The sequence below is a fragment of the Schistocerca serialis genome, chromosome 2 (assembly GCF_023864345.2).
Source record: "Schistocerca serialis cubense isolate TAMUIC-IGC-003099 chromosome 2, iqSchSeri2.2, whole genome shotgun sequence".
Lineage (NCBI taxonomy): Eukaryota > Metazoa > Arthropoda > Insecta > Orthoptera > Acrididae > Schistocerca > Schistocerca serialis.
The window spans coordinates 370,778,310-370,804,351 of record NC_064639.1 but is presented as its reverse complement, the minus strand read 5'-3'; the positions used below and the strand labels follow the sequence as shown (position 1 = coordinate 370,804,351).

The window sequence follows — 26,042 nt, the reverse complement described above, 5'->3', positions numbered from 1 at the left end:
AAAAGGAAACGTGTGTTTCATCTGACTGCGCATAGAGTTAATCCTATGTGAAAATGCGAGAAGGTTTTCTACAAACTCTAACGGAAAGAAATTGCAGCACTAAAAAATAATGTAGCATAACGAAATTTCAGGAATACATGATTCTAGGTGCATGGAGAGCTGCATCAAACCAGTCTCAGGACTGAAGACCACAACAACAACAACATGATTCTAGGTAACATATTTAAGTGATGAAAATTGCAAGTTCAGAGGTTATTGTAAGCGCGAGATAAGCCTTTGTAAATGTGCAATTCTACTACATTAGTAAATGGTGTAAGGCCAGAATACTGATTGAAAGTATGCAAACGTGCATGCACTTCGTTATACAGGTGACGGATGCAAGTTTGTGGGATGGAGTTCCATGCCTGTTGCACTTGGTCGGTCAATACAAGGACGGTTAATGCTGTTTGTGAATGACGATGGAGTTATCCGATGATGAGCCACATGTGCTCGAGTGGTGAACTATAAGGCGCCGGTCGGTGTGGCCGAGCGGTTCTAGGCGTTTCAGTCTGGAACAGCGCGACCGCTATGGTCGCAGGTTCGAATCCTGCCTCGGGCATGGAAGTGTGTGATGTCCTTAGGTTAGTTAGGTTTAAGTAGTTCTAAGTTCTAGGGGACTGATGACCTCAGATGTTAAGTCCCACAGTGCTCAGAGCCATTTGAACCATTTGAACTAGAAGGCCGAGACAATATGTCGACACTCTGTAGAGCTTAGCTTCAACAGCGGTATGAGGGGGAGCGTTATCCTGTTGGAATACTGATTACTGGCACCACGACAGGCCGAATCATCAGACTGACGAACAAGTTTGTAGCCCGTGTGCGTGGGGGAATCACAAGAGTGCTCCTGCTGTCATACGAAATCTCACCCCAGGCCATAACTCCAGGTGTAGATTTAGTGTGCGTAGAATGCAGACAGGTTGGTTGCAAGCACTCAATCGGCCATCACTGGCACCGAAGCAGAACCAGCTTTCATCAGAAAACACAACAGACCTCCACCCTGCCCTCAAACGGGGTCTAGCTTGACACCACTGAAGCCGCAAATGGCGGTGGTTTGTAGTCTGTGGAATGCTCGCTATAAGGCTTCTGGCTCAAAACTATCCTTGCAGTAACAGATTTGTAACAATCTGTTGTGTCACTGTGGTGCCAACTGCTGCTCAAAATGCTGTTGCAGATGCAGTACGATGAGCCAGAGCCATACGCCGAAAACGATGGTCTTCTCTCCAGGTAGTGCCAAGAGACCGTGTGGAGTCCGGACTTTTGCGACTATACAGTCTCGTGATTGAACATGTACAATGGCTACATTTCTGCGCATTCTGCAGTATCGCAGAAGGAAGATGCAGCTCATCGTAGCACTTTTACACGACCTCGTTCAAAATCAGTGAGGTGTTGATAATGGCGTCTTTGTCGCCGGAAATTCATTGTTGACCAACATCAACTCACCACAGCAATATCAAAGGTAATAACGCTCACGGCCGTTACAGCGTTTGTTTAAAACAAACCTGATTTTCATCCTCATAGTGGCGCTACTGCCATCACTCTTATGAGACTGGTGCGAGACTTGAACAGACATCACAGAAAGACGTCTACCAACTTTCGTTTATGTTGCACAACTCCTTCTTGGTGTTGCGATTTGTCTGCCGTCATTGTATTTGCTGAATGTGTATTTTAAGTGGGACACAGGTATCACCTAGTATTCACCTTGCGAGATACGTCGCCTAAAACCCACAAAGAGGCTGACCGGCTCAACACCCCTCGTCGTTAATCCGCTAAGTGGATTCAGAGCGAATCTCACTGCCCGCTCCGAGCCGACGAAGCGACGCATCAACGCTCTTGGCTGTCCTGGGCAGGTAACAGACAATGGCCGACAGTTGTGAACCGCTCGCTCTTTACTCATGGTGGATATCATATCGCCTTCTGAAACAATATTGAGGATTAATATCCTTTTCCAGAGAAGTATTGTTAACCAGTCACACTAGACTAAAAGTGTAAGGCAAAATCAAGTTTCATAAAACTGGAACTGACTATTCCATCCACGCCATCAATAAATCTCTCCACATGGAAAACTCCATATGTTTTACCCCACCACAGAAGATAAAACCCATTTTGTCACGATATTGCTCCAAATTATTTATACCAACCTTTCAACAAACCACACTTACCACTTAACCTGTATTTCACCTGAAGCCCACCGCCATAAACACGCACAACCTGAGTAGACTTTATTTTTTTTTTGGGAAGGGGGTGGAGGTGGTCATCAGTCTTCTGACCTGTTTGCGACCCTCCCCTGCGCCAGCGTCTTCATTTCGGAGTAGCGCTTGGACCGTACGTCCTCAGTTACTTGCTGGATGTATTCCAATCTCCGTCTTCCCTTCAGCTTTTACGCTCCACAGTTCCCTCTAGTAACATGAGAGTTACTCTTTGATGATGTAACACATGTCCTATCATCCTATCCCTTCGTCTTTTCAATGTTTTCCACATGTTTCCTTCTTCGCAAAATCTGCGGAGAGCGTCCTCGTTCCTTATCTTATCAGCCCACCTGATTTTCAAAATTCTTCTATAGCACCGCATCTAAAACGCCGTTCCGGTTTTCCCATAGTCCATGTTTCACTGCTACACAATACTGTGCTCCAAAACTACATTGTTAGAAATTTCTTTCTCAAATTAAGGTCTGTATTCGATATTAACAGACTTGTCTTGGCCCGAAATTCCTTCTTTGCTTGTGCTAGTCTGACTGTGATGTCCTTTTTGCTCCGTCCATCATGGATTGCTGGCTGTGTAGCAGAATTCCTTGATCTCTTCTACTTCGTGATCCACGATTCAGATGTTGTGTTTCCATTTTGCCTTATTGCCTTATTTTATCTCAAGTCTTCCAGAGCTCTGTTAAATTCCGACTCTAATACTGGGTTTCTGTGTCTTTCTTACTGACTCCAATTTCTGCTTCTATCAAGTCATCAGCCCCCTCATAGAGGCCTTCAGTATATTATTTCCATCTGTCCGCTCTTTCCTCTGCGTTTAATAGTGGAATTCCCGTTGCACTCTTAATGTTATCACCCTTGCTTTTAATTTCACCGTGTGTTGCTTTAGCTTTTGTGTGTGCTGAGACACTCGTACTGACGATCACCTCATTTTCGATTTCTTGGCATTGTTCCTGCAGCCATTTTGCCTTAGCTGTTCTGCACTTCCCATTTATTTTTCTTCCTAGGTGTGTTTTATCGTCATATTTCTGTCCTTCCTGAATATTTTGGTTCTTCCTTCTTTCGTCGTACAGTTTAACTATTCCTTACGCTTCCCGAGGTTTTTTTCGGAATTACCTTCCTTGTTTCTATGTACAACTGTCGAACATTTTAACTGCCCTCTTTAGAGATATCCCCTCTTCTTCAGCTGAACTGCCTAGTGTGGTATTCCATATCGCAGTATATATATCTTTAGCGTGTCTGCGCTCGGTAGCTGGATGGTCAGCGTGACGGATTGTCAATCCTCTGGGCACGGCTTCGATTGCCGGCTGGGTCGCGGTGTTTTCTCCGCCCAGGGAGTGGGTGTTATGCTGTCCTCATCATCATTTTCTTTCATCCTCATCGACTGCGGGTCGCCGAATTGACTTACAATTGAAAGACCGGCACCCGGCGAGCGGTCTGCCCGACGGGGGCCCTAGCCATACGAATAAATAAATCTTTAGCGTACTTCAAATGCGTCTCATCGTTCTTCAGTATTTCCATATCCCACTCCCTTTCACACTGACTCTTCAGTACCAGTTTCAGTTCACTCTTCATCAGAACTCATTTATCATCAGAGTCTATATATGCTTCTGGATACACCTTAAAATACATCTCTGACCATGATGTAATCCAGCTGGAATATGCTCTTGCCTCCGGGTATGTTCCTAGTAAAGCTCCTCCTTTTGTGATTCTTAATCAGAGTATTCGCTATTATCATCTGAAATTTATGGTAGAACTCATTCTCTTCTCTCATTCCTTGCGTACTTAATTATCATCAGTCTCCTCAAATACTTCCTCTGTTTCTTTATTTTCTACTTGCCTCGTCGGCCTGTGTACCTGAACTATAGCTGTCGGCCTTGGTTTACTGTCGAATCTGATGAGAACAACCCTGTTACTGATCTGGTGACTGTCCTGCATTGGAGCCTAGTGAACAAAGTACGAGCTTATCGTGCATCGGGCCAGATTTGCCACTAGACCTCCTTGCAGATAGAACTCAACGCGACGCTGTTAACAAAATAAGATCGACAAATATAAAGGTAATCTCCGGAGTACCCCAGGGAAGCGTGATACGACCGATACTGTTTCTAAGAGTATAAATGATATAGTATAAGGCGTCGGATAGTCTTTAAGACTATTCGCAGGTCATGCTGTTGTCTATAAAAAAGTTGCAGCGTCATAAGACATTATCGATTTGCAGATTGACTTGCAGGAGATTGATGAGTGATGCGGGCTCTGGTCTGGTAGTTGAGCCTGAACGTAAATAAACGTAACATATTGCACATACATAGAAAAAGCAAGTACTTCATAACAACACGATTGACGAGAAACTGCTGGAACCAGTATACACCATAAAATATCTAGAAGTAACCATCCAGAGCGGTTATGATGTGGAAGGATCACATAAAACAGATAGTAGGAAAAGCAGGTGACAGACAGGTTCACTAAAGGAATCGTAACTCATCCATGAAGGAAGTGGCTTATAAGGCGCTTGTTAGACCGATTCTTGAGCTTTGTTGATCAGTTTGGGATCCTTATCAAGTAGGAGTGATAGAAGAGATAGAGAAGATCCAACGAAGAGCGGGGTGTTCCTTCAGGGGATCGTTTAATATGCGGGAGAGCGTTACCGAGATGCTGAACAAATTACAATGGGAGACGTTGCAAGAGAGGCGTTGTGCATCACGGAGAGGCTTACTATTGACATTTCGAGAAAGCACTTTCCGGAAGAGCCGGACAACGGATTGCATCCTCCTATACACATACTGCTTAATGACCACGACGACAAAATTTGAGAAATTGGAAACACTACAGAGGCTTATTGACAGTCATTCTCCCCAAAGTGCCATTTGCGATTAGAAGAGGGTAGGAGAAATCAGAGGTACCAGAAGTACTCTCCACCACAGTCCATTGGGTGGCTTGCGGAGTATGATGTAGATGAAGCTCTTTCATCTTTCCACTTGACTTCACTGACCTCCACTACATCTAGACTAACCCTTTATATTTCTCTTTTGGGATTTTCTAGCTTTCCTACTACTTCCAAACTTCTGATATTCCATATCCCGGAACATAGAATGTTATATCTTAGTTGGTTGTTCCCTCTTCTTCTCATGGTCTTCTCTCCCTTGACTGTTCCCTCCTGGAGATCCGAATGGGGGCTAATCCGGAATCTTTTCCATTGGAGAGATCATCATGATGCTTATTTAATTACCGGCCATATGTTCTGTGGATACATGTCATGCGTCTTTAATACCGTGGTCTCCACTAACTTCTGTATCCTCATACCGTTGATCATTGCTGACTCTTTCGCCATTTGGGTCAGTCTCCCACTGTTTAAGAAGTGGCCGTTTTTTTTTTTACCAGTCAAAGACGCTAATCCTAGACCACGGATTCAAATGTCCAGCGCCTGCGAGAATATCCTTGTGTAATCTCACCTACACCGCAAATTCCTTCTTTCCATGCATTACGTGATTACCAGCACAATTGTTACAGCCTAGAAAATTTCCTATTGATACTACAACATTTCTTCATATAGATTTTTTATTATCATATTTTCAGTTTATTGTTCATCACTTGTTCGCTGATCCTTCAATTCACGCTAACAGACTAAGAGACTTGATAGGCGCACAGTCACTGGAATCAACCAGAACGTCGAATACGTAGAAGTATCACCACTGAAGTATCACTGGAATAACCAGATACGTCTGGTGTGGGGAAGCTATTTCATGAACTTGTGTGAACCAGAAGGAAGTGTATTTCAACCACTTACAAAATACCGACTCGTCAAGTCGTAAGAGTTGTCCGGTAGTTAGCGAACACCACCTAGGTGGATTACGAACATTTAAACAACAGATGCCTATTTAGGCAGGAACTATTTTTCTTAGTGCCTCACAAAAATGCTCAACAAACCGTAAAGCGAGACGTTATTGTAAGAAACGTGCTTTAAGTCATAAAACATTGCACAAAAGATAGCTAGAGGGTACCATTAGCACAGGTTGAACGTCTCGATCATAATGGTAAAAAAAAGAGAAAAAAAACAACGCATTCTCGCAGCTGTTTTCCGATGCACCTCATTGAGTGGAAGAGAAAAGAGATGAAATCCATTATAGGTTTACTGTGTTATCTCCATTACACACCACACAGTGGTTTGCTGTAGACGCTTGTGCAGGAAATAGTAAGGATCTTGGTTTATTTTTTCATTTTGCGAGTTATTTACAGCTAATACCCTTTATCGCTTCTCCATCTCTATACTTTACGGTCCTGCCAATCTCCTATCGGAGATCCCGAAAGTCCGGAGTTTCGTTGACATATCACACACCGGCAAGGAAAGTGACACAAATAAAAAAATGGCAGTTTTTAGTTTTGTATCACTGAAAAATACGTGTGATATGCCCCGGCGATAAGTATAATAGTATTAGATGCCAACAATATTTACGTGATATTTAAAGGAAGCTTATACTATTTCAATGGAAGTTGTATAGAATTCTTTAAGTCGTGATTCCTAAATATTGGATTTCTGAGTTGTGTTACTGTTCTTGCCGGAATGACAAACATCATCCATTATGTTCCTCTCCACTTCCATAATTTTCCTGTTTCTTCATTTCCGATGTTGTTTAACCTTGAGATTCCAGCACTTCGTCTGCAGTGACGTATTTCCATGGCTAATTGCTAATTTTTCTTTGTTCCTTATATCCCAAACTTCCCACCCGTATGTACATATGTTGTGTACATAACATTTTCGTTTTGTCTGTGATTTTATTATTCCAGAAGATTGAGTTTAACTGTGGAATAACGATATTTCCTTGCCCATAGTTATTTTAAATACCTTCTATAATCTGTCCATTCGCTTGTATAGCTATACTTAATATTTAAAAGAATAGCATCTAATACTAAAATCCCCAATATCTAAATCACGCTGATCGTTTCATTCACTATAATATAGTCAGTTATATTTGTCTTTGATGTATTGAAAGAGAGCGAAGAGTCCATTTAACATTCGCAGACTTAGTAAGTGGCATTACGTGAGAAGTGGCTGGACATGAGGAATAATGGGGTCTTACTACCCTACATTAGTGCAGTTACATCTTTATACCAACAGCTCAGTGAAACTGAGTAATGTTCCACCAGATAATCCCAAACTAGCGAAGGGGTTCGAGAAACTTGCCCTCTTCCTCCTCTTTTGTTTAACATTTATCTGGTAGAAGTATTAAAGACACTGAAAAATAAATATAAGCCGAAGGCAATTTCTGCGGGGGTCAATGAACTATGCTCTCTGCTAGTCGCTGATGAATAGGCGATAATTGCCGAAGGTAGTGAGAGCTACAGCAGTTGTTGTTGTTGTTGTGGTCTTCAGTCCTGAGACTGGTTTGATGCAGCTCTCCATGCTACTCTATCCTGTGCAAGCTTCTTCATCTCCCAGTACCTACTGCAACCTACATTCTTCTGAATCTGCTTAGTGCATTCATCTCTTGGTCTCCCTCTACGATTTTTACCCTCCACGCTGCCCTCCAATGCTAAATTTGTGATCCCTTGATGCCTCAAAACATGTCCTACCAACCGATCCCTTCTTCTAGTCAAGTTGTGCCACAAACTTCTCTTCTCCCCAATCCTATTCAATACCTCCTCATTAGTTACGTGATCTACCCACCTTATCTTCAGCATTCTTCTGTAGCACCACATTTCGAAAGCTTCTATTCTCTTCTTGTCCAAACTGGTTATCGCCCATGTTTCACTTCCATACATGGCTACACTCCACACAAATACTTTCAGAAACGACTACCTGACACTTAAATCTATACTCGATGTTAACAAATTTCTCTTCTTCAGAAACGATTTCCTTGCCATTGCCAGTCTACATTTTATATCCTCTCTACAGCAGTATGGTGAAGAAACTGATAGAAGAATATGACAAGCGGTTTTAAAAATGAACACAAAGAGCCAGGTCTGCAGCTCGTGGTCGTGCGGTAGCGTTCTCGCTTCCCGCGCTCGGGTTCCCGGGTTCGATTCCCGGCGGGGTCAGGGATTTTCTCTGCCTCGTGATGACTGGGTGTTGTGTGATGTCCTTAGGTTAGTTAGGTTTAAGTAGTTCTAGGGGACTGATGACCATAGATGTTAAGTCCCATAGTGCTCAGAGCCATTTCAAACATTTTTGAACATTTGACGTTTAACAATGCTAAATACTTGGAGTTGTTCACGTATACAAACTAAAAATGTAATACGTTCACAGGAAATGTATTCGCAGTTGCCAATATTAACCACCTTCGGCTGTACTTTGGAATGACAACAATGAAAATTTGTGCTAGACCGGGACTCGAACCCGGATCTCCCGCTTGCGGTAGCGCATGCCTTAACCACTTCGGCCATCCGAGCACCAATCACGGCTAGACCCAGACTCCCATTCGTCGTCGTCGATGTATCAGAACCTGCATTCGTACGTTACATATATTCCGAGGAAGGACATATTTAATGGGGAGCGAGGGCCTGGTATTAGCGAATAAGTACGAAATATCAGTACCTGTGTTATTAAGAAGAACGATGCGATGTTCTTTCGGACATGCATGCATGTCCAATGGACCAAGCACTGCTACTACTACGGCCATCAACAAATACAGGAAAGGTATTCCGAGCTACGAATATCAACCACCATCGACAGTATATTGGAATGACGACAATGACGGACAGGGACTCTACCCCAAATTTCCTGTTTTATGCGGACTGTCGCCTTCACAGCGTCGCCCATCCGAGCACGAATCACAGACAGATCCGCAAGGAACATTGCTTCGCTCTTCTTAATAACACAGGCACTGCTATATCGCAAGACGTTCTTATCAACTATGGATCATTGTGATTAAGCACCGTAAGTGAAGGTTGTCTCACCTAGAGCTCCGAGGCGGTAGTTGACAGTGACCGCAGCGATACCTTCTTCTATGAGGAGGTCTGGCCCATACTGAGCGATGGTGCCACTGCCAACAAAGTAGGCGCCTCCCGGCATCCAGACGTACACTGCGGGCGGCTCAGTGGTGTTGAGGGGCACGTACAAGTTGAGGACGAGGCAGTCCTCGTCGCCGGGGTCTCTCGCCGTTGTGATATCCGGAAGCGGCACCTGTGTGCAGGCCGACCCCTCCTCCAGGGCGTCGCGAACGCCCGACCAGCTCGCAGCCGGCTGCGGCGCCTGCGAGACATAAAATTTGGTTCCTCATTTGCAAAGCCTAGTCTCAGTGCTGCATAAACTGTCTGACAAATAATGGACGGGTAAGAGACATAAAGACATCAGTTTCATCTATATGAATGACGATTTGATCTGTCATCAATGGTCACATAGGCGCAAATTAAACTAAATGCGAATAAGTGCCAAGTAATTATAGTGTCCCATCGGAAATTAATTAGTTGTGAATTCTGTGAATGATTGTTTCCTAGTTTCATCAACGATATCCGAATATCACATCAGTAAACAGTGAAGAACCTGCATGTACACTACTGTGTGGAAAAAGAGAAACACTCAGAAGCAATGGTCTACAACACTCCACAATAAGAGGACGTGTAGAACAGTGTAACCATAAGAATTGACTTAAAAGGCAGAGAGGTGGCGTGCACGAAGGCCTATCAGCGCCCTCTTGTGTGAGCGGACAGGTCAGTCTTACGCAGCGCTCCGTTGGTGCGGAGCCGTCGTGCGCAGTGGAAACGTGGAATCAACTGCCACTATGCCTCGCCGTCATGACGGGATGGAATATTGGTATGCTGAGTGCATTCGGACTGGAGGCCGGTCTGTCGTTCCACCACACTGAGGCTCGTACAAGGCACCAGTTTCAACAGAGGGGCGTATGTGGGGCCTGTGCAGAGGCCATACACAGCACCGAAAGGTTACTGGATTGGGTTGTTTTGGGGAAGGAGACCAGACAGCAAGGTCATCGATCCCATCGGATTAGGGAAGGATGGGGAAGGAAGTCGGCCGTGCCCTTTCAAAGGAACCATCCCGGCATTTGCCTGGAGCGATTTAGGGAAATCACGGAAAACCTAAATCGGGATGGCCGGACGCGGGATTGAACCGGCTCCCGAATGCGAGTCCAGTGTCTAACCACTGCGCCACCTCGCTCGGTTGGCTACTGGGCGACACAATATCACCACAGCGCCGGCCAAGGTGGCCGAGCGGTTCTAGGCTCTACAGTCTGGAACCGCACGACCGCTACGTCGCAGGTTCGAATCCTGACTCGGGCATGGATGTGTGTGGTGTCCTTAAGTTAGTTAGGTTTAAGTAGTTCTAAGTTCCAGGGGACTGATGACCTCAGAAGTTAAATCCCGTAGTGCTCAGAGCCATTTGAACCATCAGAACAGCGCGAGATGACCTCCATATTGTCTGCTTGGCCTTAATGGGTAAAACAGCTTCGTTAACAGTGTTGGCGTGATGTTGGATCACTGCAGCGGATCTTGACATGATTGCGTCGACGTTTGACTCCGTCTTTTGCGGACTGGACTGGTGTCAGGCATGCAATTGCGTCAGCTTCCATTGACTGGAAACGACCAAAGCTACTGACTACAATGGGCACGTGAGAGCCGACACTGCAGTGACTTCATTGAGGTAAGAATTCTCCATTTATTCAGTATGATCTTTCAGGGCCATGACGCAGCACTGCTGACGTCCAAATTTATCAGTTTAGATTCACAGTCAGTTAATTATTGAAAGGTTATATATGAGTCACATTTTTTATTGGGAGATTAGTCACGTTATTATTGCGACGTTGCGGAATAGTAATATGTTGGGAAGTTACTCTGGATGTGAATGCGACACATATTTTTGTTGTTGGTAGGTTACATCCTTAGCGTGTTTTCCTGCAGAAAGTGTCACGAGCCCAACCGGAGTATAATGCGTCACGTGAAAAATAGCATTTAAGGGGAAAGGAAATTAACTTTGTTGTTGTCGATTATGTGAAATTGTCATCCTTTTTACTATATATATGTTGATTTAATACAGATGTTTTTAAGTCGATATTGTAAGGTAATACGAGGAATTGGCTGCATAGTGGTAACGAAACCAAGTTGTGCGGGTGTCAAGGAGTAGCCTCGGCATCGAAGGTGGCCGCTAGATGAAGCACAGACGTCCACTATCTACAGTATTACTATTGTCAAACATTTTAATAACGCTATTGCACTGTCTTTGATTTTTTAATACAACTGAGATTTTGTTCGGTAGTCGATAGATGGTCGAGTCGTTTGTGTAAAGTCACCAAATCTTTAACGGTGAAGTGAACTTATTGGAGTCGAATACGAGCACTGTGTGTACAGATTAGATCCAACTAAATGGGTTTTTTCGGATCAAATTCCTGTTTATCACAAAATCGTAATCGACTGTTAGTATCGTAGCATGAGAGACTCAAGATCAAGGAACCATCGGCTGAGTAAAATTAAAGTGGTCGTTAGTTGATCTTCGAGTTAATAACGTCTCCAGCCTTTTACGTAGAAGCCGGCCGCGGTGGCCGAGCATTTCTACGCCCTTCAGTCCGGAACCACGCGGCTGCTGCCGTCGCAGGTTCGAATCCTGCCTCGGGCAGGGATGTGTGTGATGTCCTTAGGTTAGTTAGGTTTAAGTAGTTCTAAGTCTAGCGGACTGATCACCTCAGATGTTAGGTCCCATAGTGCTTGGAGCCATTTGAACCATTTCTTTTACGTAGATGTCTGTATGGGAATAGTGTTTAATCGGTAGAATTTCTGATCACTATCTCGTTTGAAGTAGCTATCCGCTGGAAGAATGTTGTCTATTGGGAGAGGGTACTGTTCCTTTTCTTGTGTTTGATGGGTTGCACGTTATTTGAACTGAAAAAGCGTCAATTGCAAAGTGATGAAACGGAACCTACTGTCGTTGTTTACCACGTAGTTCAGTGGTTGTGTAACTTAATTAATGTAGAAAAAAGTCATATTACTCTCTTCTCTGATGGTATCGAAGAATTCTAGAAAAACTAATGTAACAAATTTCTGGTGATGGTTATTGTTCGCCAACGTCTGAAGCAGATGAGATTTGTTACTAAAATTTGTAATTGACAGGGATAACGTTTGGGTGGCAATTGACTTCTTTATGGCAGAAAAGGCCAAGTTTTTATGATTGGAGAACACAGGGGGGCTGAAAGGCAACGAACGGGAATAACAGAGAAGGAAAATAAATTTTAATGTACATTCCAATGGCTCGGAGCACTATGGGACTCAACTTCTGAGGTCATCAGTCCCCTAGAACTTAGAACTACTTAAACCTAACTAGCCTAAGGACATCACATACATCCATGGCCGAGGTAGGATTCGAACCTGCGACCGTAGCGGTCTCGCGGTTCCAGACTGTGGCGCCTAGAACCGCACGGCCATTCCGGCCGGCTAATGTACATTCTAGTTAGAGCTCAAACTATGCAGAAAGAACAAAAAAAGAAAAAGAAAAGAAAGGCTACAAGAAAGCACTGACAACTATTTAAGTCAGAGACAGAAAAAGTGTCAACTTGGATAATGTGATATGCTGTTAACTGTGCACTTATAATTAACTCTGAGATTAAGAAAAAAAAAGACAAGCAGCATGAAAAGAATTCGGCAGAAGAAAAGAAAAGAGTGTTAATTATATTTCTTGTTTATAAAGGAATATTGTTAACAACTGATCAGAAATTAGCGCGAGTTCTCTCTGACAAAGAAGGGATAACATTACAGGATTTTTGCTACGTTTTGATTCAGATTTATTCCATAATACCTGATTTTCGTAATGTTCAGTCAAATTTAAAAAGAGGATTTATTTGCTACTAAACGATGGTGTTGTAAACAGAAAAGTTTTTCACGGGGAAGTAAGGCCTGTATCTTTTACTAGTATACAGTTAGCCACATTTAAGCCTACCATAATTCCGACTATTGTGCAAAAATTCACAACATTAATGTTCCTAATACTCCTGTTTCTTAAAAAATTACACAATCGGCGCCATATACGCGGATTAAATCAGTGGTTCAGGAAGTGTCGAATAAATTTTTTCTATTTGATAACAAAAAAAATTGCGTCATTAGACTGCCGATTTCGGTCAACGATGACCATCTTCAGATCTGTTTTACATCTCCTAGGATATGGAAGCCATAATGGCATTTGTATTTCTTTACGATGCCACTATGGCTTCATTATATTAGGACATGTCAGATACCACCCAATCCAAATACCCCAACGTATTTACGAGAGACGCCGAAAACAGACAGGCAGAATCGTAACGTTCGAGTAGATCAAAGTGTAAATTATAGGTACGGAAAACGATTTGTTAGGCGAACAGCTCTTTTCTGTGAAACAGGCGTAGAAGGTGATAAAACGAGAGACAAAGAAGGAAGATGTAAGGCTTAGAGAAACAGGCGGTGCTCGTCTTTCGGAGATTCAAACGTTCTCTCACGCCTTATGTAATGGGGTCATCACTGATGTAGCGGAATCAACGGAAGCTGTTGCGCCTGGTAATCGACAATATGTCGAGAATCTGAAATTGCTCTCAAAGGATTTTACGTCAGCTGCAGACATCCATCAGAAACTAGAAGACATGCATAAATATCTTGAAAATAATCTTCGTCTAAATAGACTAGAGGGCCTCAACACGTTGAAAGTAGACCTGCGTCACGTTACTCAAATGGCACACCCAAAATATGACTCTGTGATTTTTCCGATCTCTGAAGTGATTGACAAAATTCAATTGAGAGTGAACAACCTGCCAACTAACTTACGACAATCCTGAGACAAGGATTCACCAGGAGAAAAAAGCTTCTTGACCTGGAACGAACTTCCAGACTTTGTCGTAGCGCGTGGTCAGACCTGTTTTGTTATCTCCCACTGTCTGTGGAAATTTCGTGTGTTTACTCGACATTCTTGACATATGCAGACATTAAAAATAAATGCTGTGCACTATGCGCGAGTAATGACTGAAATAAGTAAGTTAGTAGAAGATTGGGAGATAATGTTCCTCAGTTTCCAATTCACGTAAGGACAATTGTAAGTGATCCAAGTGAAAAACAGTACTTTTCAAAAAATTTGTATTCAAGAAAAAAAGTTCCAAACTTTGTGAAGAACATGCTGCAACAGTAACTCTAAAGTCCTCACACCGTAAACTAACACTAACTAGCATTTACGTGCAAAGTTCACACAACGTTAAACCATATATTAATAGGCAGAGAAATGCGACACATTATGTACAGCGTTCGTCACATATCTGCTTTACAGTGAAGGACGCTAGCACAAAATCCGCGCCATGGTAAAGTCGTGTGATGGATGAGCGTGGAATACAAACGCAGGACGCAAATAATGAATTAAACCTCTATGTGCTGAACAGGACGGACTGTCCAGCCGCGTACGAAAACAGTGTTGATACCGAACCAACAATGGTATCACCTTGTCAAATCGGTTTGAAGATAACAAAATCAACTCCAGAAGAACCTCTCAGCTTGCTGCTGGAAGCGACCACCGTGCGATCATGATAGATTTGTTGGTTCTGGCTTACAACAAAGGAGTATGGGATAGGAACACATTCAACTTCGTTAAAAATTTTAAAAGTCTAACTGGGAAAAACTAAGTGCAAAAATTGATCGTCAAATATCAGAAGATCCTGACCACGGCGTAACTTGCATAGCATATCGACACTTACAACTGCCTTACAAAAAGCACAAAATGTGTGTATTACAGTATAGAAAACTCCTAGACATTGTGGTACATCTTGGAGTGCGGAGCTTACAGAGCTGAAGAAAACATATACAACAACTGTGCAAATTTTATCAGAGTGCTTTGGGACACGACGAGAGAGAGAGAGAGAGAGAGAGAGAGGCTAGACTGCTGTTGTACAGATCAATGAAATCCGAATACGCAACTCTCATAGATAGTACGTAGAAAAGTCATTGGGAATAATACGTTCGAAGGCAACTAGTAATAGATGCATGAGCGACTCCCTATAGAATAGAAACAGAAAAATTAAAAGCACCAAGTGTATGGCGTGAACAGGGAGGGACTGTTACAGCAGGTTGGAGAGGCTCCGCTGAATATCTGCTGCAGTCGCTTCTTCCGGAAGACAACAGTGAAAATGATGTCGTTCTTCAAAGAGAGGCATGAGAAAGAATGTATGTCCCCACATGAAATCCCAGAACTCGTTCTACCATTTGTACAAGAAGAAATTGCATTTGTTATCAATCAGCTAAAGAATGGAAAGACCATGGCCCCGATTACAATCATAACGAAACGCTGAAAGCAACTATGAGCAAAACTGTCCACATTCATCACACACTTATTAAATGAATCACCAAAACAAGGAAGAATTCCTGTGGTGTGGAAGTATATGCAAGATGTAATAATCCAGAAGTGCATGGATAGACTTCCAATGGTCCCTAAGAGGTACAGACCAATCAGTCTTTTTAGCGCCTTCGGAAAAGCATAGGAGCGCTTGATGTACAACAGATTGCAGACTCAAAGGGAGCTACATGCCCTCTAACGGAGCGAGTTCGGCTTCATAAAGAGCAGATCTATAGATGACGCAGCTAGCTCTGTTCTCATCATTGTGGACAACTGTAGCAGCTGGTATGTTGTAGGCATCAGGGTTGACATTGCGGACGCATTAGTACAGTTATAATGGTCCACAATGTTTGCCCGCCTGATACAAGTACAGGCCCCAAAACGTTTGTATCAGAGCCTCCCAGATTGCTGTGAAGGACTTATTGTGGAGTGGGGCACAACATCCAGTAAACTAGTGAGGCGAATCACTAAGGGTTGTGCACAGGGATCTATATGTGAACCAATTTTTTGGGAGCTTACTCTTGAGACATTGCTAACTGTGGTGTCACCGCCAGACACCACACTTGCTAGGTGGTAGATTAAATCGGCCGCGGTCCATTTAGTACATGTCGGACCCGCGTGTCGCCACTGTGTGATCGCAGACCTAGCGCCACCACAAGGCAGGTCTCGTGATACGAACAAGCACTCGCCCCAGTTGTACGGACGACCTAGCTAGCGACTAGATGTACGAAGCCTTTCTCTCTCATTAGCCGAGAGACAGAATAGCCTTCAGCTAAGTTAATGGCTACGAACTAGCAAGGCGCCATTAGCCTTACAGTGATTGTAATTGAAGTCTCCTGTGTATCGTCAAGAGCGATGTACCACAATGATTGATTAAAGATAAGTATTAATCCAGCTACGTACTTTTCTTCATAGCATTAATTACGTAGCCTGTTCCAGACTTGACGCCCGTCGGCGTGTGTGTACGCGTGCCTATCCTACCGGCTACTTCAAGTGGCGTAACAGTCTTGTTACGTCACAACACTAACAATGAATGAAAACGCTTAATTATCAGATATTGACGATGACATGTTATGGCCACAGAGAACTCAAGAGCCAGTCTGGAAGGAGATGGGAGTAATGTGCTTGCACAGAGACAAAAATGGTGCTCAGATAATAAATTAGAAATCGTACCAAAATAAGACCACCTACGTGCTGCTCAAAAGCAGCCTCTCTCACCCGCAGAATCCTATCAGAATTGGGGGGAACTCCGGTGATACGCAGTGAGGTTTGTAAGTATTTTGGGATACAGGGGGTATGTAAAATAATGTGAAAAATGGTAGCAATGGGATGGATGGTTGTGTTTGACGGTCAACAGTGCAGGTAAGGCACGTGTAGCGCTGGACTACGCGCGTTCACTACGGACTTAGCACCAGTGCAGGTTATAGTGATTAAAATTCTTCTGGGTATTATACCGCGTCATTGCTAAAAGCTAACAACAATAATAAACTAAAACCGACGTTTCGGACGAATTGCAACGGCCTTCCTCAGGACACGACTGGTTTTGCATGGGGATAGGTGCTTCTATTTATTACAGACTATCGATTTCTGACGTCACTGTTGTAAAACTAATCGGCCCTCTAATATGATTGGCTAGTCATGACGTAAGGGAAGATGGACAGAAAGGGGCTATTCGTGGATGTCCATGTCGTCAACGATTGGAAGCTGTCCGCCAATCAGCGTTCTGCTTCTGGTCGGCAAGTTTTCCTCCTGGTGTGCGCGGAAGTGGACTGACAGTTGCTCTACAGCTGTTTGTGCAGATACGTCCGTGTCCCGTGTAGCTTCTGCCTCGCGACCGCTCGCGGCCCGTTGGACTGGGATGGCCGGCAGCCAGGACGCCGGGAATTTGTAGTCATCTGCTCTTTTGATGGTGTCAGGTTGTTTAATAATTTCGATCGCCTCCCCTATTTTGCGTTCTCGCATCCACGATTCTTTCGCCAGTACTCGGGCCTCCTGGAACCTGATAAGTTGTCCACAGTCACGGTGGTGTTCCGCTAACGCCGATTTGTTATGTTGTTGTAATCTTACATAGCGTTCGTGTTCTGCTACTCGTAAGCTGACAGGTCTCCCTGTTTCTCCTATGTAGGGAGCTCCGCACTCACACGGTAGTTCGTAAACACCTGCAGTGTTAAGAATATTGACTACATCCTTAGTGGATCCTGTGATGCTTCGAAAAATCGGTTTGAAACCTCGTCGGCGGAGGACGTTGCCTAGCCGTTCACTGACGCCTTTTACATATGGCAAGTGTACTAGTGGAAGCTTCTCTTCTTTGCCTCGTGTTCTGCTCCCTTTGGTTTTAGCTACCTTGCTTATGATTTTGTCGCCATAGCCGTTGGCACGAAGCGTGTGTTGTAGCTCCTTTAATTCTTCTTTCACGTTATTTTCATCGCTTATCCGGTAGGCTCGGGCAGTTAACGTATGCAGGACAGACTACTTTTGAGCTGGGTTGTGGTGGCTTCTCCGAGTGCAGGTACCGATTAATGTGCGTTGGTTTCCGGTACACTTTGTGTCCCAGTTTACCTTCGGCAGCTCTGTATACTTCCACATCCAGAAATGGCAAGGAACCATTGTTTTCAGTCTCATGTGTGAACTTTATATACTTGCCGACCAGAAGCAGAACGCTGATTGGAGGACAGCTACCAATCGTTGACGACATGGACATCCACGAATAGCCTCTTTCTTTCCATCTTCCTTTACGTCATGACTAGCCAATTATATTAGACGGCCAATTAAAAGTCTTACAACAGTGACGTCAGACATCGATAGTCTGTAACAAATAGAAGCACCTATCCCCATGCAAAACCAGTCGTGCCCTGAGGAAGGCCGTTGCAATTCGGCCGAAACGACGGTTTTAGTTTATTATTGTTGTTAGTTTTTAGCAATGATGCGGCATAATACCCACAAGAATTTTAATCACTATGACACCGGCCATATAGGATGGGGCCCCTCCACGCCCACACCAACGTGGTGACCAAACCAAAAGTTCTACTGTCAGCTCCGTAAACATCTTAGTTTTTGAATCAGGCGTCACAGGAAGCGGGCTGTGATGTTGTCCATGCGTCTGGGTAAGATTACTCATTAACATGGTCCATCAGGAGATAGAAGTGGTCGAAAACGATTGAAGGGTAGCGGTTGTAAGGGCAGAGGAAAAAAAGTGCCAAGGCAAGAGCCCAGGGAAAAAAACCTCTGCGACAGTAGGACGGGTAGTAAGGGCTGTAGCGGCTTGCTATCTGCGACAGTGCATGCAAGGTGTGGTTGTGTTAGTTCGAGGTATCGTGCATCGTTACCTTTGTCGTTGTTGGAGCTTGTTGCGGCGCTTGCTGCCGTTGCTGCGTCCCTGAAACAGTTCAAGGTCGTTGTAGATTAGTGGGCGATCGGTCATAGATCGGCTCACAGGCGGTGTAGGGGATGTGTGTGGCTGGTTTGCGTGCTGTGTACAGTACGGTTTCCCTGCGGTTGCCTGTTTTTCGGCTAGTCGCACATCTGGGTTTCCAGTAATAACTGTGTTGCAGGGGCTCGCCAGTACTGTCGTGTTAGCGTTCTATGGACCATAGATGTTTAGTTCCTAGCCAGTAATCTCTTTGGTCTGTTATGCTTCCATCTATGGTTGTGGTCATGACCCCGGCCGTTGAAGCCTACGTTCTTATACCAGTGCAAGTTGTTTACGAGTAGTGTACACTTCGTATTTGCATTCAGAGGCGAGGTCGATGTGCAATGAAAGACCTAACAGAGCTCCAAAGAGGGCAGATTGTGGGGGCCAGACTAGCTGGAGCATCAGCAACCAAGATAGTCAACTTGCAAGAGCAACTGTTGCAGCAGTCATGACAGCCTACACAAAACATGAAAAGACATCATAGTGTAAACGTAATAGTGGGAGCAAATCAAAACTAAATGACAGAGATCGTCGTACGCTAACACGAATTGTGTCAAAACAACACAAAATTATGGCGGCTAAACTGGTTGCAGAGCTCAGTAGCCACCCCGTATCTAGTAATACTGTCCGCCGAGAACGCCAAAAAGGGAATATTCATGGACGGAGTGCTATATCGAAACCATTAGCGACGAAAACCAACGCAAAGAAGCGGAAAGCATGGTGTCAGGAGCATAAATCCTGGTAGCTGAACAGTGGAAACACGTCACATGGTCCGACGAGTCAACGTTTTCGTCATTTCCAATGTAGGGCCGGGTTTACTTCTGGAGAACGCGAAAAGAAGCCTATAATCCTGATTGCTTGATTCCAATGGCTAAGCATGGAGGGTGAAGTCTGATGGCGTGGGCAGTTATATCATGATATTCTGCTGGTCCCTTCATTACTCTCAAAGGCTGCGTTGCAGCCAAAGATTATGTGAACATTTCAGTTGATCAGGTGCACTCCACGATTCAAATGTTGTTCCCCAACAATGATGCCATATTTCAGGACGATGACGAAACCATTCACACAGCCAGGACAGTACAATCGTGGTATGAGTATGCAACTGAACTGCAGCGTCTTCCCTGGCCAGAACAGTCCCCGGACTTGAACATTATCTCTTGTGGGCGGTATTGGAGCGCAGACATCGGAGCTGATTTACGCCTTCCTCGTCACTACAGGAGTTAGAAGAGTGACATAGCATTCCACAGGGGACTATACAATTATTATACGCCAGTATTCCAAGAAGAATCGCAGCTGTATTACGGGCAGATTGGGGTCCAAACCCTTATTAATAAACCATTCCCAAGCAGATACAGGTGTTCACATTATTTTGCCTATCCCCTGTACACATGAACCAGAAGTGCTACTTTCACACGCAATGTATTTCACATATGTCAGAAAGATACTAACGTTATGACTAAATTTCCAAGACTGGACCCCACTTACTTTAAGATCCCTGTAATTTACTTACACTCTATCATGATACATTCCTCACCGCTATATAGAATTTCTCGTCACCCTATAGAGACAAAAACTGTGCTGAATCACTGCAAGTCAACGCTAAGGCACACACAAGGCCGTGTGCTGCTGAGGCTATAGGAAAACATCTATAGAGGCGCTATTAGTCATACTAGATTTATGCCAAATATATGCTGCTCCGGGACGCAGAGGCTCTATTCTGGCTTCGCAAAGAGAAATCATGGGTCAGGAAGTAACAACCAAATAAGTGCTAAAAGCATAGAAAGTGGCAAAGAGACTGGAAAAATGTCACAGCAGTACAACGAGAAACCAGTCAAAAGTTCCAAATTTTACTTTTTTTATTCACTCGATGACTAGTTTCGGGCCAAGTCCCATTTTCAAATCATCCAAACATAGTAAAAAATAGCATTTCCGAAGGTGTGAAAACAACGTCGAACTTCTGCAACTTACAGTTTCAGCGCATACAGCGCATACTTAGAGAATAAGAGAAACCTAACTGTAAGTGATTATGGGTAAGTGAATAATATGAGTGAGTGAGTGACAGTTGCTGAGGACAACCAGAAGCAGTGGATATGTGACCACAGTGTAGCAGCTATGGGAGAAACGGAGGAGTGAATGGGGTCTTATATGTGACTTATAAAGGTCTCCCAGCAAGAGCAGGCTGGAGTGAGGTTGGTGGGGTGAATCCGTTGGGGTCCACTATTTGACTTCACTGGGACTGTGGATGATGGCGCTAACTCACCAGTGGCCCCAGCTCAGAACTGACAGGTGGTGGATTCTAGACTGTATGGGGATAATATGGGTTTCCGGAACTCAGACCTAGAGATGTAGCATGCTGTCCACAGCAGTTGGGGACTCACTTGCGTAGAAGTAAGTAAAGGTAGAATGGATTATAGCTGTGGAATTATGCAACAGGAGCTTCCTGAAAAATATACTTTTCTTAACATTGATGTTTTCCTGTGGTTAAGATAGGTAACTACCAGTAAGCCATCTGCCGTAATAGTAGCATCATTGTTTAAGGGTTATCGATGGTTGTTTTCTTTTTTATTTAACAGTTTGTAAATTTTCTATTTCCTTTATAATTAATTTCACTAATTATTGAAAATTTTGAAATTGCAAATCTTAAAATAAATGTTAATATCAGCTGTATAAATCTTCCTGAAGCTATGTGAAATTATGGCCTGCATAGGTTTCCCATTGGTAGGTGTCGAAATTGTAAGCAATAATAAACAAATAAATTTATAATTGCACGACCTTGCATTGTGAGGTCATGTGGTCAAGGTTAGTTATCCATGGGTGGTGCCATAATGACGTTATAGTAAAGAGGCTGTGGCTTGCTGAAACATGGAGGGCAACTTTTTAAGGTTACAGGCAACTTGTTACAATTGTAGTGGAATTTATAACAATTTTGGAGAAACTTTTTACTGTTCTGGGGCATCTTCTTGCTGTTTGGAGGACTTTATTGGCTGCAAGAGGGAGTAAAACTTGTTACAGTTTCACTGCAATATGGGGAAACTTGTTGGAGTTTTGCTGTAACAGGTAGGGCAGCCCCAGCAGCTGACACTTCCGGTAGATGACCCCTCCCAGTAGTTCACACCCTCTGTAGTTGACCGCCAGTGCACGTACGCATTGTCAGCTTCTGGAGTTACTATGCAATTTTAAGATCCAGTAGGTGAAATGCACTGTCAGGTTGTAGAACATATATTGACAAGTTAAAGCACATACGTTGCCACTTTCTGGTTTTAGAATACTTTTCAGTTCTGAATGCCTATTTGTTTGTGTCACGTGCCGCTGCCTTGCCCATCTAGCACTAAGAGCAGAAAATGACAAGCGTTCTGTAATGCAAGATAAAATTAAAATAACCTAGTATGGAAAACTTACAGAAAGATATAACTGCCATTTAAATGCGTAATACACTTTATTACACAATCTAGATTTCAGTCTTAAGTCATTATCAAGTGGTACAAATGTCAAAAATCATCTGACCTGTGTGGATTTTTAACATTTGTGACACTTGATGATGTCCTTAGACTGAAACCTACGTAGAGTAATAAAGTACATCACACAGTCAGATGGTGATTATACCTTCCTGTAAGTTAATATGACTGTGGCTACATGTGAAGGAAAAATCACTCTAGAATGGAGTCACTATGATGTTAAGTTGACTTTGAAACTGAGTAGTTGAAAACATAGTAACACTTGTTTCTTACCAAAGCAAATGTGTGTTACTATTACTGTGTGACAGCACATGCTTGATAAAGTTGATATCCTAACATGAGAGTTACTGTCAGGTCTGTCATTTTCAGCAGAACATTGCAAACGTTTTGTACTACAAGATAAAATTAATACCCTAGTATGGAGTCGCTGTAATGCGTGGATGATTTTGAACATGTAGCAGCCATAGTTTTATACCTGTGCCAAATGTCTTATTAATGTTCAGTGTGCTCTTTCATCGAAGTGTCATGTACTTTACACTATCAGACAGCAGAAGGTAACAAAAATTTTCAACAGAAAGACGAAGATAATACTCAAGTATGGGATCACTATATTTTTTGTCTGACCTTGATATCGGTTTTAGAGACGAGATTGTGAGGAATTTAGATGAAGGAATAACATTGTTTACTTTGGAAATTCTCATTGACAAGTGCACTTTAAGCTGTGGCTTAGATCAAATGGCTCTGAGCACTATGGGACTCAACTGCTGTGGTCATCAGTCCCCTAGAACTTAGAGCTACTTAAACCTAACTAACCTAAGGACAGCACACAACACCCAGCCATCACGAGGCAGAGAAAATCCCTGACCCCGCCGGGAATCGAACCCGGGAACCCGGGCGTGGGAAGCGAGAACGCTACTGGCTTAGATCATCAGTATTTTTGACGAATGTAACGTGTGGTACAAAAATCGAACTATGCTTATATGCTAACCTGTAATTTATTTCTGTAGGGCAAATACGCGAGCAGCGTGTATTATGCTTGCAAAATGTGGTACAACAGTCGAACATTCGCCGTTGACAAGTGTGCTTAAACCATCAGTTTCATCAATAGTGTTAGTAGCCAGACTATGAGTATTTTTTAAATCTTGTTGAACATGTAAGTTATGACAGCAGTGGCCATTGTGTTTGTTCGAAAACTTGCATATTTTCTAAACAATTTTGTCTTGCTGCAAAGGTCGAATTTTTATTCGCAAAGAGATATGTAATTATATCTTCATATTTCGATAAGAAACATGTAAAGTGTGTGTGTGTGTGTGTGTGTGTGTGTGTGTGTGTGTGTGTGTGTATGCATGTGTGTTTTCTGTACTCAAAATCGTTACTTATTATGATAAATAATTTTAATTCATTGGCAAAGTTTATATTTTAGAGACTTATACTATTCATCTGTATTTTATTCCACCACCATCTTTGATCGTGTTGTACTGCATGTAAACTTTACATATTATGTAGATTTGTGTAGTTCTCCTTGCGTAATACAGTAGGATGTAGTTCAGGGTTGTATCACAAAAAGTATCTCGTCAACATACCTTTATTCCACCCGAAAACATGCTTGGTCATTTTATTTGTCTTTTTTCAAGTTGTGCGTTTTTACAGTGTTTACAGTGTGTATTTTTATTAGATATTTGGTAATATTTAACAACTGATTGTGGGAAATACAGTCTGTTAATGTTTTAGAGAGTCTTAGTATCTTAGTTCCGACTGGTAAATATTGCAGCTTTCTACGAAATTCGTTTTTGTGCTTAACCTCAGTTAGACATGAATCATTTGCAATAAATGCAACAACTGCCAAACAACATCATCGATGATTATACTTTTCTGACCTTACTACAGTAGATGTTGAAAGTGACCACCATTCATTTGTTGGCACTTTTGGGCCTTGATCAGCAAGCTGCAGAAGGTGGATCGAAGCTTGACTGCTGGAACCGTTGCAATCTAATTCGAAATGTTCTGCTGCAGTTTTTGAAGTCTATGAGGGTTGATGCGATACACATTACACTTGATGGCTTCTCACATAAAGTAATCACACGTTGATAGATCAGGTGGCCTGGCTGATCAGCTATGGCGGCGACCAGACCAACATCTCTTAATATCTTTGTTAGGCGTGAAGACTGTGTAAATTTGCTCTAATGTTCGGCCGGCTGAATGGACAGTTGCTCCATCCTTTTGGAAGTAACAGTAGGTCAGGGGGTGTGGATATATGCATATACTGAAATCCAATCGTATTCACACGTCCAGGCTACTGTTATTTGCCTCATTCTGTATAAGCACTGATTAGTTGGGAATGGAATTATGATCCATCCTCCTAGATGATAGTGAAAGAGAGAATCTAACCATTCTGTTTCCTCAGTACAGAACTTGACTACTAAAATCAGGCGATTAATAAGGAAATCGAAGACATGGGCTCCCTTTATCATGTATAAACTATAGTCTATATTAACAACCATTAGAGAATTTATCCTCTTGGAACATTTCGTTTCTACCTAGAAGCAATGACATCGTTAGCGAGTATGTGTAGCTAGCAGAAGTTTAAGGTCATTAGCACACACCTCTCATATGCTTGTGACTACAAGAAACAGGTACAAACATATTATTGAGGTTGCACATTATTCTTGGATGAAGAGAATGTGGACTGCAAATTTTCCCTAGAGCTCTACACATTGAAACGTGGGTTACGATGAGAAAAGGACTAAAAGTAGGTTCGTCAGACATCAGGACACTGGTTTCGTTAATTCTAGACACTAAAATCAGTATGTCAAGTTCTGCCTTAGCTAGCTGCATTACTTTTATTATACCAGAACCGGTTTCATATTTGTGTTATTTAGAACACTCTCCTGAACCGAGAGATCATCGTAAACTACAACGCACTTTTTCACCACGCACAGTGGTACGTCTTTCGGCGGTTGTGTCTACCCAAACGTAGAAAGGAAATTTAGACTGTAGGTGTGAGCTGTAGATCTGTGATCGTAGACATGGACGCATCTACTTTATATACACGTAATCTCTGTCCTTGAAAGAGCAATACACACAACGGTCACTGTTGTACTGACCGCTCAGGATGATTCTGCTGATATTAGAAACGAGGTAACAACAACAGACAAGCATGTTAGAGGGAACACATCTGTGCAAAGCTTCATCGGATTTTCCCTGTGGTTCCCATTTCGCGAATGATCGGATCTTACTTTCCAAATAGCCGTATTAATGATGTCGGTGTTCAGTGTTCAGCCCCGTTACACTGGTACCATTTGATCCAGCAATGCGCTAACGTTCAGCGAGATGCCCACCTGGAACCGGAGATCTCCCAGTGGAGGCGTGGCGTAGGGGACTCCTCTGAAGGCGGCGTACGGCGTGCCCAGCTTGCTGATGACCACGCTGCCCCTCAGCACGCCCTGCTCCACTGTCACCAGCACGTCCTGAGCCTATCAAAACGAGACACCACAACTTTAATGGCACATTTTACTTCTAGCTTCCTTGGTCTTAACCCTTTGGTACATATAATTGCGTAGGCTTCCGCGGCCAGAGTCAGTCGACATAAGACCCAGAAGAAGGCCGCTGCAACCGTGGCCGAAACATTGGTTTTTTCCATCAGCAGTAGTTTTTTACATTATGAC

The 26,042-nt window shown here is 43.2% G+C and overlaps 1 protein-coding gene across 1 annotated transcript in view; it reads right to left on the bottom strand.

The window, feature by feature from the left end:
- Positions 1-26,042, bottom strand: part of LOC126455991 (esterase FE4-like) — a 198,369-nt gene that overhangs the window by 8,220 nt on the left and 164,107 nt on the right. Inside the window, exons 2-3 of the mRNA XM_050091748.1 lie at positions 25,716-25,850; positions 9,126-9,420 (exon numbers count right to left, since the gene is read on the bottom strand). Of these exons, the coding sequence (XP_049947705.1) occupies positions 9,126-9,420; positions 25,716-25,850 (430 nt within the window). The remainder of the gene's footprint in view (positions 1-9,125; positions 9,421-25,715; positions 25,851-26,042) is intronic.